This window comes from Saccoglossus kowalevskii, chromosome 6, assembly GCF_978046115.1.
Source record: "Saccoglossus kowalevskii chromosome 6, keSacKowa6.1, whole genome shotgun sequence".
Taxonomy (NCBI): domain Eukaryota; kingdom Metazoa; phylum Hemichordata; class Enteropneusta; family Harrimaniidae; genus Saccoglossus; species Saccoglossus kowalevskii.
Genome location: NC_140646.1, coordinates 26,582,633 through 26,595,796, shown reverse-complemented (window position 1 = coordinate 26,595,796; position 13,164 = coordinate 26,582,633). Strand labels below are relative to the sequence as shown.

At 33.0% G+C, this 13,164-nt stretch overlaps 1 protein-coding gene across 1 annotated transcript in view; it reads left to right on the top strand.

Annotated features, from left to right (window-relative positions):
• The window catches only part of LOC100370587 (sodium/hydrogen exchanger 3-like), a 50,599-nt gene that overhangs the window by 1,623 nt on the left and 35,812 nt on the right, over window positions 1-13,164 (top strand). The window contains exon 2 of the mRNA XM_002741628.4: window positions 12,328-12,794. Coding sequence (XP_002741674.2) covers window positions 12,328-12,794 — 467 coding nt within the window. The remainder of the gene's footprint in view (window positions 1-12,327; window positions 12,795-13,164) is intronic.

Sequence of the window (13,164 nt, the reverse complement as noted above, 5' to 3'; positions counted from 1 at the left end):
TATTGTCGGTGTCCTTTACACCGATCTAACGCATATCGCGCAAGGTGTGCTGGGAGTTTGTTTGAAATTTTAAACATTTTGGAGTCAATTGTCAATTGCCACATATTTTACGGATATATTACATTGTTTCATGGGCATGTTTACTAAAAAATGATCAATGAAACTTAGAAAACTTGTAAGAACAAACTGGGTCTAAATTACGCAAATTTGCAAGAAGTTTATGCTGCTAGTGTCTGGTTTCGAAGGAGTTCTACGCATGATTTTATCACATTCAAGGACGTTCTATTTTCGAACTAGTTGAAACTGGAAATTATCCAAGTACTTTCGAACTTCGACTCAATGCCCCTCATCGCCTATAAATCAGCACCATCAGTCATACATGTATGATAGCTTAGTAACTGGAGAAACCACAACTTGTCTATTATACTTGCTCTCTTTTTCTCGACTTCTGACCTATAAAATTCTTTCAGTTTCTGTTAAATTTGACAGCTCAGCTAGTGTACAGTACTTGTATCTTGGACGGGTGGAGGTGACAATAATCTTGATAACAAGATTCAAGTTCCTTGATAACATTCCATACTTTTTAAACTGAAAATACAAATATTAAGAACAAAAAACAAATTGTGTGTATATTTTCAATAACGATTTGTGAGTGTGCAACTTATGGCACATTGCCAAGTATTTTGTCCCAGAATATAGTAACACCTGCTGTCCCCATATCTAGCTCAGTAAGTAGATTGTGAAGTGGTGAGATTATTCTATTTATCTCCTTGCTTTAATTTTCCTTTGTGTATTCTGTACAAGATACTGTTATAGTTTTACAATATTATGATTGGCGAAGAGTGACATTGCATGAAAACCACTTTTACTCCCCTACGTGAAATGATAACGCAACAAAATTTCTTATTATTCCTGACTGAAAATTTAAGAACTTAAATGAAAATAGTTTACAGTAATCTAGACACTCTAGATTTGTCTTTTGTTTTCAATTGAAATTTTATGAGTATATTTCCCATTTACTTCATTCAAACAATGTTAAAAGAATACATAATATTATTATAGAATATTTTATTCATCAAATTATACACTGAGCTTTCACTAAGAATAAAATGTTTCAGCCATGACGGTTAATACTACATATTTCTCAGCTAATTACCAACTTGTTTTAGACTTTTGCAAACCTTGTGCAGATGGCTTCATGTGAAAACATGTGCTTGTACCGGTACATATTTTATGCAATATGTTTTTCTTATGTATAATTTACCCTTTTAATTGATGACTATTTCCTAATAATATTTCATCGTTTGAAAACTAGCGAAACCAAAAATTTAGAAAACAAAGGATTTTTGCATTTTAGCAAGTTAGAGTACTGGTTAGAGTATAGGGAAAAGGCAGAATTTATCAGAAAAATCATAATTTATGTTTTGTTTTATTATTAATCAATATATAAAATAAAATTATAAATACAGATTGTTATTTGTGTATTGTGATTGGTTGCAATGTGGTCGTGAGACTGTGAGGTAGATCTGTGTTCTGTGATATCTGTCTTAGAGAAGAATGCTGAACCATTTGAGATATCTTTTCCTATGCTAATAGTCACATTTCATCCTTGGTTAACTAAACATTTATCTTTGTGATGATTTATTTCTAGTACACATATGATAAGTGCAATGTAAGGTTTACTGATAAAGATCACACAATTCTGATTTAAACCTCATCAATAGAGCTTAGTATGGTTCGTGAATATGATCTACAACTAAACTGGAAAGTTATTTTTATTAGCTCCGCTGTCGACTTTGTCGAGCAGAGCTTATCATATGAGTGATTGTCCGTCGTCGTCGTCGTCCGTGTCAATGTTTTACTTTTTCGACCTCTTCTTGAAAACTACAAGCCTGAATGCTTTAATACTTGGTGTATATGTACCTTGGGTAGACCTCTCTCAGATTTGTTCATTTCATGATGATATCTTCAATTCTCTAATTTTGGTGAATATTTTTGTCATTTTTAGTAAAAAGTGATATTTTCGACTTCTTGTTGAAAACCGCAAGTGCAATTGCTTTGATATTACATATATAGGTACTACATGTGGACCTCTCTCAGATTTGTTCATTTTGTAATGATATCTTTAATTCTCTAATTTTGGTGAATATTTTTGTCATTTTTGGTAAAAAGTGATATTTTCGACTTCTTGTTGAAAACCGCAAGTCCAATTGCTTTGATATTTACATATATAGGTACTACATGTCGACCTCTCTCAGATTTGTTCATTTTGTAATGATATCTTCAATTCTCTAATTTTGGTGAATATTTTTGTAATTTTTGGTAAAAAGTGATATTTTCGACCTCTTGTTGAAAACCGCAAGTCCAATTGCTTTGATATTACATATATAGGTACTACATGTGGACCTCTCTCAGATTTGTTCATTTTGTAATGATATCTTTAATTCTCTAATTTTGGTGAATATTTTTGTAATTTTTGGTAAAAAGTGATATTTTCGACTTCTTGTTGAAAACCGCAAGTCCAATTGCTTTGATATTACATATATAGGTACTACATGTGGACCTCTCTCAGATTTGTTCATTTTGTAATGATATCTTTAATTCTCTAATTTCGGTGAATATTTTTGTAATTTTTGGTAAAAAGTGATATTTTCGACTTCTTGTTGAAAACCGCAAGTCCAATTGCTTTGATATTACATATATAGGTACTACATGTGGACCTCTCTCAGATTTGTTCATTTTGTAATGATATCTTTAATTCTCTAATTTTGGTGAATATTTTTGTCATTTTTGGTAAAAAGTGATATTTTCGACTTCTTGTTGAAAACCGCAAGTCCAATTGCTTTGATATTTACATATATAGGTACTACATGTCGACCTCTCTCAGATTTGTTCATTTTGTAATGATATCTTCAATTCTCTAATTTTGGTGAATATTTTTGTAATTTTTGGTAAAAAGTGATATTTTCGACCTCTTGTTGAAAACCGCAAGTCCAATTGCTTTGATATTACATATATAGGTACTACATGTGGACCTCTCTCAGATTTGTTCATTTTGTAATGATATCTTTAATTCTCTAATTTTGGTGAATATTTTTGTAATTTTTGGTAAAAAGTGATATTTTCGACTTCTTGTTGAAAACCGCAAGTCCAATTGCTTTGATATTACATATATAGGTACTACATGTGGACCTCTCTCAGATTTGTTCATTTTGTAATGATATCTTTAATTTTCTAATTTTGGTGAATATTTTTGTAATTTTTGGTAAAAAGTGATATTTTCGACTTCTTGTTGAAAACCGCAAGTCCAATTGCTTTGATATTACATATATAGGTACTACATGTGGACCTCTCTCAGATTTGTTCATTTTGTAATGATATCTTTAATTCTCTAATTTCGGTGAATATTTTTGTAATTTTTGGTAAAAAGTGATATTTTCGACTTCTTGTTGAAAACCGCAAGTCCAATTGCTTTGATATTACATATATAGGTACTACATGTGGACCTCTCTCAGATTTGTTCATTTTGTAATGATATCTTTAATTCTCTAATTTTGGTGAATATTTTTGTCATTTTTGGTAAAAAGTGATATTTTCGACTTCTTGTTGAAAACCGCAAGTCCAATTGCTTTGATATTTACATATATAGGTACTACATGTCGACCTCTCTCAGATTTGTTCATTTTGTAATGATATCTTCAATTCTCTAATTTTGGTGAATATTTTTGTAATTTTTGGTAAAAAGTGATATTTTCGACCTCTTGTTGAAAACCGCAAGTCCAATTGCTTTGATATTACATATATAGGTACTACATGTGGACCTCTCTCAGATTTGTTCATTTTGTAATGATATCTTTAATTCTCTAATTTTGGTGAATATTTTTGTAATTTTTGGTAAAAAGTGATATTTTCGACTTCTTGTTGAAAACCGCAAGTCCAATTGCTTTGATATTACATATATAGGTACTACATGTGGACCTCTCTCAGATTTGTTCATTTTGTAATGATATCTTTAATTCTCTAATTTCGGTGAATATTTTTGTAATTTTTGGTAAAAAGTGATATTTTCGACTTCTTGTTGAAAACCGCAAGTCCAATTGCTTTGATATTACATATATAGGTACTACATGTGGACCTCTCTCAGATTTGTTCATTTCATGATGATATCTTCAATTCTCTAATTAATTTATTTTGGTGAATATTTTTGTAATTTTTCGTAAAAAGTGATATTTTCGACTTCTTGTTGAAAACCGCAAGTCCAATTGCTTTGATATATTATACATATAGGTACTACATGTGGACCTCTCTCAGATTTGTTCATTTTCTAATGATATCTTCTGTTCTTTAATTGCCATGTGCATTGCTAACAGCGGAGCTATCTCAGCCGACAGGCTGCTTGTTATTTTGCTAATGGATTTATAGTGAATAGGCATTTTTGTTATTTTGATTCTGGAATTGGTATGTGAATACACATTTCAAGCAGAGAGAATTTTAAAAACAAGGTCACCTTGTCTTTATTGACAGATCATCATGATATCACACTATTCTTGATCTATATATGCTGAGTAGAAATGTAAACACAAAAGAGGGCTCATAATTTAGGTTTTATTCATTCGTCCATGCACTCTCATATCTCTGACATGCCTAAACCAATTTCATTGAAATTTCTTACATAGACTATTATGGGCTATAGGTGCATGTTAATTGTATGTTCATTCATTTAAATTAATAGAGTGTTTTACTTAGGCAAAAATGGATTTGGGCATACTTGGATCAATTTTGTTTAAACCTAGTACAAAGGAATATTATAAATAGAATATATATTCTGCTGACATTTTATCGTGGTGGTTCATGCAGGTAGTGTTTGTTTAGACACAAAATATAGTCAGATCAAGAATAACTGTCGAACAGTGTCATAACTAGTGACTTTAATACTGATCTCAACAATTCTAATGAAAATACAGCCTTTAAGAAGTATAGATACATTAGCTATTTGATCAACCTACTCGTAATCTATCCAGGTGTGCTTGACCTGATTTTCATAAATCATGCAATGTATCATATTTTATGTACCAAGTTTATTTCATAGCTTTATTTAATTTTTTATGGTTTCACTGAACGTATAAGATTTTGTCTTTAAACATGAGCAATAACATGCATTGACTCTATTTCACTCCACTGTCTAATTTCTGTCTATTTTATTCATGGATCTATTCAAGTATCAAGGGAAATGCGTAAATTGAATACAACTTATTTGATCTTCGTGATAGATGTGACATGTTTTGTTAATAATTGTATGAGTAATATTTATAGTATGATTACCATAATAAATCATTAGCCAGCCCAAACCCTAAATAGTCAATTTTTATCATCTTTCACAAAATAAACCTGCTTAATTTTTCCATATTTTTCAAACATTTTGTTAAAATCTGTAGCCAATGGAAAATTATGTTCATTTGAACCAAAATTAAATAAACAATGATAGAAATATACTTAAAAAAGTGCAAAATATTTTGGTGAGAAAAATTATAGTGTTCAATCTACATTTTTCATTGATTATAATTCACTAAATACTGATTGTTAGTTGATGCTACAAGCTCTGAACACGTCTTAAAAATGTAATTCATAAACAATAATCTTCAAATACTTTATATAATAATTTTTAGTTATTAGTTCATTTTGGTAAGCTTTTACCATTGTTAGGCACTGTATTCATTTTAATATGTCTGCTCAGGTTGCCAACATCAAACAGAAACAGATGTGATATTTTTGCATTCTCATTATTTATTTGCATCACTCATCGTGTATGGCTGCAGATATGTGCAGTCATTTTCATAATACATAACAATTTGTTTTTCTTCTGCTTTTGAGACCATTTTTTTGCTTAATTAATCAATTAGTAGACCTTGTATTTTTGTCTGTATCCCTTGTGATTGATTCAGCACAATAAACAAAATCAGGGTCTGTGTGCAGATAATTGGGGAGAGCTTGATGATCCTAAAACAGAAGAAACAAACAATTCTTAAGAATGAACTTAAAGAGTAGAGTTGATAGTTTATCTGTAAAGCAAATAACTTGGGGAGGGGGGGGGGGGGTTATTGTAACATCAATAAACCAGTTCATAGAACATTGACCACTGTAAATTATATTATTGTTTTGTCTATAATTAGAAGCATGTTATGTTGATGTTCTACCATATGGTTTTAGGTCAAAATTAGCAGTAACCAATGGTACACAGACGACCAATTCGTATTCTAGGGCTACCATTTTTCATTTCAATTTCCAAAAAAGTGACATTTTTGTTATCACATTAACCAACATGTGTTGTGGGTGTCCTACAAAAATAGAGCAATGTGACATTTATTAGTCCCCGTTTGGACAAAGTCCGAGAACGGGGACTTATAATTCGATCTCTGTCCGTGCGTCTGTGCGTCCGTCCAGAGTCGTATCTCAGAATCCCTTGGACCGATTCCGTTCATTCTTTGCATGTGCCTAGTACTTTATGTGGGACATATGCACATGCAGTGGTTTAGCAATTCGATTTAAAATGGCCGACTGGCAGCCATCTTGTGTTTTTTTAAATGTTGTATTTTGGACATGCTTTGTCAGTTTTCATTCAAACTTGGTACATAAATTATACATGTTAGGATACATGTCCATGATTATTTATTTCACAATTGGATCAAAGATGGCCGACTGGCAGCCATCTTGTTTTTTGAAAATGTTGTATTTTGGACATGCTTTGTCAGTTTTCATTCAAATTTAGTACATAGATTATACATGTTAGGATACATGTCCCCGACCATCCGTGAGTTCCTGAGTCCGTCCGTGTGTCCGTCCGTCCGTCACTCTGTCCAGAGTCGTATTTCAGAATCCTGTGGACCAATTCTGTTCATTCTTTGCATGTGCCTAGTACCTTATGTGGGACATATGCACATGCAGTGGTTTAGGTGATTTGATTCAAAATGGCCGACTGGCAGCCATCTTGTTTTTTGAAAATGTTGTATTTTGGACATGCTTTGTCAGTTGTCATTCAAACTTGGTACATAGATTATACATGTTAGGATACATGTTCATGACAATTTATTTCGCAATTAGATCAAACATGGTCGACTGGCAGGCATCTTGTTTTTTTGTTTTTTTATGCGGTATCTTGGACGTGCTCTGTCAGTTTTCATTCAAATTTGGCACATACATGTACTTTATAAATGTTAGGATGCATGTCCATGAAAATTGGTTTCAAAATCTGGTCAAGGATGGCCGATTGACAGCCATCTGACTTTTTGGCCTTACTGCTATATTTCCACAATTTATGTACCATTTTCATTCATATTTGGCACATATATCATACATATCAGTGTGTTTCATAATCAGATCAAAGATGGCCGAATAACTGCTGTTTTTATTTTTGGCCATATTACTACTACAAGGAACACAATCTGTTGTATACGCCATATGGAACTCAAGTTTCAAGGACATGCTTGCGACAACCCCTCTGCTTTAATATGACGAGCACAAAGAGAACTTTTAAAAATTTAACGGGGACTGTGTCATTTTCAATGACTTGTTTATTTATTGATTTATTGATTGATTGATTGATTGATTTATTGATTTATTGATTGATTTATTTGTGTTCACACTTTCTGGCATGACTTTAAGTTTCTACAAAATCTGCAAAATATGACCAAAGGAGCTACATGTACATGTACCAACTCTTGAGATTGGTAGCCCATCATGCTTCCGAGGAATATTGTTAATTTCGAGACCTTGGTTCTTTAAATAAATATTACTTGAAAGATGATGCAAGGATATATTGTGATTTTCACAACCTTGCCCTGGAAAAAGAATGAACAAACATTCAGATGATGACGACATTGAGATGAGTTGATGTGTCAGTTTGTCCAGGCTTGGGAATCAAAGCACTTTATAATAGTAACCAAGTAATCAGATTGATGGCATTGCTTCACCTCAATTTTGGTTCCTTTTTGTAAATGTCAATTCATTAATGGGGATCATACGCTTAAGACAGTTTAAAAACTATGCACTGATTAATCACTTGACGTCACATGGCTTGATGTTAACTCTTAAACTCGCTCGTCTGAAATGTATGTTGCCCATATATCTACTATACAATGTAGTCTGTTAAGGCAAGTGTGTTACTATTCAAGTGTCTGATTTGGCCATTTTACAGCCTAATTATTTTGTAGCATACAAAATGCAGTAAAGTGCTCACTTACGTACAGCAAGTCAAACACACAAAACTTAAATTAATTAGTACCCCGGTATGTCAAATTTAACCTTTGAAATTTGGAAAGATAATTGTGATAAATACGGTTGCCATTTTAAAATTTAATATTGTGCTTTATTAACTGTTTAAGGTACACACAAAGCTGTAATCCAAACATAATTGCCATACTTTAGAATAATATATTAACTGTTCATGCAAGAATACTTCATTGGGGCACTGTCCAACAAAAAAGGGATTTTTACTTCAAGGGAGATGTTTATAGTACCGTAAAAACTCGATTAATTCGCGGTCCCTATTAATTCGCGCACCCAAATATAAAAAAAGGCAGTGCAGTCAGACGCCTACTTTGTAGCCATGTGTTCATTGTTTGTTTGTGTACAGAGTGATGTTTGCCATTTCACTGTTTCATTTCAAGTGTAACATGGTGCGTGTTCTCTGCCCGAATATACGCCATGAATGTCGCTAGCCACGAGTCTCAGAAGCACTAAAACAACGTCCTGTTATCGTGTTCATTGAAAAACAAAACAAATCACTAACGAATTTATGAAAACAGCTCCTTTTTTAATCGATCTAAAAGTACTCTTTTAATTCGCGCACCAAAAACTAATAATTTCCGTTTTAACGCTATTAGTTCGCGCACTTGAAAAAATAATTATTTTTACTACCGCGAATTAATTAAGTTTTTATGGTATTACTGATTGTCGGCATCCGTCGTCGCCGTCGTCAACTTTACATTTTCAACTTCTTCTTAAAAACCACAAACTGTATGGCTGTGAAACTTTCTAGGAAGGTACCTTGGGTGCTTCTCTCTCAGATTTGTTCATTTTGTGTGGCTATGTTCAATTGTCTTATTTATAGCGAATATTTTTGTCATTTTTGGTCAAAAATGCTATTTTCCACTTCTTCTTGAAAACCGCTAGCCTGAATGCTTTATACTTGGTATGTAGGTACCTTGGGTGGACCCCTCTCAAATTTGTTCATTTTGTGATGATATCTTAAATTCTCTAATTTTGATTTATATTTTTATCATTTTTGGTAAAAAGTGATATTTTCGACTTCTTGTTAAAAACTGCATGTCCAATTGCTTTGATACTACATATCTAGGTACTACATGTGGTCCTCTCTCAGGTTTGTTCATTTCATGATGATATCTTTAATTCTCTAATTTTCATGAATATTTTTGTCATTTTTGGTAAAAAGTGATATTAAAAAGTGGTTAAAAACCGCAAGTCTAATTGCTTTGATATTATATATACTACATAGGTACTACAGGTAGACCTCTTTCAGATTTCTTCATTTCGTGATGATTTTGTTCTTTAATTATCTAACTTTAATGAATATTATTGATAAAAAGTCTGATTGCTTTAATACTATACATATTGTTCATTGTCTGATGAAATCTTCTGTTCTTTAATTGCAATGTGCATTGATAACAGCGGAGCTATCTCAGCCGACAGGCTGCTAGTTTAAACATGTTTACAGCAAGTCTCAAAAGTAATGGGGCAGCCAATTTGCAAACTCGCTAGCGAATTGGCTAACTGCTTGGGTTTTGACTAAACAGTTGGCTTTTGAATCTTGCTGGCGCTGACTCATGGCCGCGTCAACTCTGGTAGGTATATGTCTAGATTCCCCTGAATGATTTTCTTTGTTACGAGGTGTGATAATGTAAAAGTAGTTTCCCTGGTCAGCCTGAGAATGGCCACAGTCAGCTGGCGTAATATTAAACCGGTAAATGTGATTAATGCACCGATATTTACTATATGGGGGTAGCCGTCTTGAACATTGCTTGAAACTATGGACCTACCTTGTTGGTAGATCCATGTTGAAACTAAATAAAGAGACAAGTTGATAAACATGACAAATGACAAACTAAAACCGCTAAAAAAATCGACCTCTTTCGTCGTTTTTGTGTGGTCAATCCCTTGTATACGAAAACCTCATTACACATAGAACACTTTCCCTGGTATATTTGAAAGCAAAATGGTCATCCAACTGTGGCTGATTAGCTCCTAAAGTATGACGGCCGTCCCCTGCTGTTATATAGATTCGGCCAGAGTGGGTGTGACCACAAGACGGCGCCAGTGAGATTCGAAAGCCAACTGTTTAGTCAAAACCAAAGCAGTTAGCCCAATTCACTAGCGAATTTGCAAATTGGCTGCCCCAATACTTCTGAGACTTGCTGTAGATAATAAATATGTTTAGGTAATAAAGCATCTCTCACAGGGGACCCCAAAGTTTAATATCTTGAAATGTTTATTTAATATATTGTGAATAAGTAATACAACATCTTCATTTAGTGCAAGATTTTGTCATGGAATAAATGAATCCTATATAACTATATTTGATTGATACTCAGACATGAATTAGAAGTATCTACTTTTAAGTGTTTGCATGCCATAATTAATGTTTGTCAAACAAATTGTAGATCTTGGTTCATCCAGGGCTTGAACTATAGTATTCTAAGCATGTACAAATTCTAGGGAAATAAGATTGTTTTAGTTTGACCTTGAGAATAGAAAAAGATATATAAGTTTTTAACTTGCAAATTAACAAAGATATAACACAAGGATAAAAACAAAAGCACCTAGTTCTTTTGTTTTTAAAGTGGTAAAAAGTGGTAGTCGGCTGTTTATCTTGGATTGTGCTTAAGCAACCCATAACACTCATTGTCTTTGTAACTAATATTACTGTAAGTCGTCCATGCATACCAAAGAAAGTACATGAACACATAAGTATACATGTACACAAAACCAAGTTTTATAACTTATTTTATAATAATAAAAGATCTACTGACCATACCACTAATTTAATTAATATTCATTCATAGTTTGATACTAAAAATTGAGAACGAAAAACAGCACAATTCTGTGATCAGTCAAAATTTTGGAAGCCAATAAATAAGTAGGTGGTTTCTATAGTAGACAAACGTTTTCATAGTACACAGCTTTTGAAACACAACACAAATCAAATTGTCTACCTGTAAATTTGCTATTGCTTCAGGAAATGCATTTGTTATAGGTCAAAGCGTTAATTGACAAACTTATTTGATCTATTGTGGTGGAATATCATCTGAAATCAAAACACATTTGTATTTATTGTATACTGAATCATTTAAATATGACTTATTTTGACCATAGACTCAATAATAAGTGTACACACACAAAATACTATGGTCAGATACCATTTGTCGCATCAACGTTGTCATATGCAACTGTTTGACCTGTCAAGCCCACACTGCATGCTTCACGATTGGTTGATAACTGGTTGGTCACTGCCTTGTCAATCATCAATGTTGCGTTAATGGTGAATATTTCAACAATGTTGGTGATAGAGCAGAGAGCTATGACAGTCTCTCAGGCCTTTGACCCTTGTCAAAATGCCTACAGCATTTCATAGATGCCTATTGTGATTCATTTTTATTCTCACTGAAAAATAAAGAAATTTGGCCTGAGAGACTGTCAACAGTCTATATATATTCGCTGTCTTTATCCTTACAGATACAAAACACTTGACATGCAATAATCACACTTCAGTGCTTTTCTTGCATTTTAAGTAAATTTTTAATCTAAATAAATAGTGCACTTCTTATAAATAATACACTTTATGTGTTTGCTCTTTACCATATACATGTGTCTTCATCACTGTATTTGCTCTACAGTGTACTTGTTGATTTTAAGTACACCTACATGTATAGGCTAATTTTGTTAACACGTCATTTATAAAAATTGCATGCATTTCTAATGGAGGGAAAAATTTAACTTTGCAATACCTCATTTCTATACATTATCAAAAAACAAAGTATGCTCATTCAATATGGTGCTGTGGATGCTACATTATAATGGTGTAACCATGTTCTCTTTGAGTTGCATTCTTATGATTACAGGTCCTATTGCTTGGCGTATAAAGCCCAAGATTGACTAAAAGGATGAAAAATGGTGAACGTTTTTCCAAATGCACCTATTTGAAATTTGCATTTCTTAATATATATCGAGAGCAACAATAATCATGTTTTAAACTGAAAAATATTGACTTGTTCATTTAAAATTTTGAATAACATCGTCCTTTTCTTTGTTTTACAGCTTTCCATCTAACGGACAAGTTGGCCAAAATATTTCCAGAAAGTTGTTTGCTAATCATCCTTGGTATTATAGTAGGAATTGTTATTTATTTTGCTGCCCATGATGTTATGCTGGACTATACACTGGACAGTGACACCTTCTTCCTGTTTTTACTTCCACCCATAGTACTGGAAGCTGGTTATTTTATGCCAAATCGATCATTTTTTGATAACATTGGAACTATTTTACTCTATGCAGTTGTGGGAACACTTTTTAACGTTTTTTGTATTGGTACCTCATTGTACGGGATTGTTGCCCTAGGATGGGTATCTGTTCCAATGGACCTTTTAGATTGCTTGGTATTCAGCAGTTTGATATCTGCGGTTGATCCCGTTGCCGTGCTGGCCGTGTTTGAAGAAGTGCACGTAAATGAATCTTTGTTTATACTTGTGTTTGGGGAATCCTTGCTAAATGATGCAGTCACTGTGGTGAGTAGAAAGTATTCAGTGATATGAATCATTAACTGATTTGAATTCTAGTGAAGTACACATGTAGACGTAATGTTCACTGCTGATTGAAACACAAATACTGTCTTTGCTCTATTAGTAACAGATGCGCTTACTTAAAAGACAGCAATGTGTCTTTGGTAAAAATAAGTCATACACTGTTTTTCTATCTGTGCTACTGGAGCAAAAACAATACATATTCAACACGAATCTATAAACAGAAATTAACATTTTGATGTATCATAGTTATATTGATTCATCCTCATCTGTTCGTGTTTCCAGAGAAGTCATCAGTGCTTATCTGAATTGTCATTTGTAAGCCTCATCCCCATTACCATCATTTCCCCCCAGG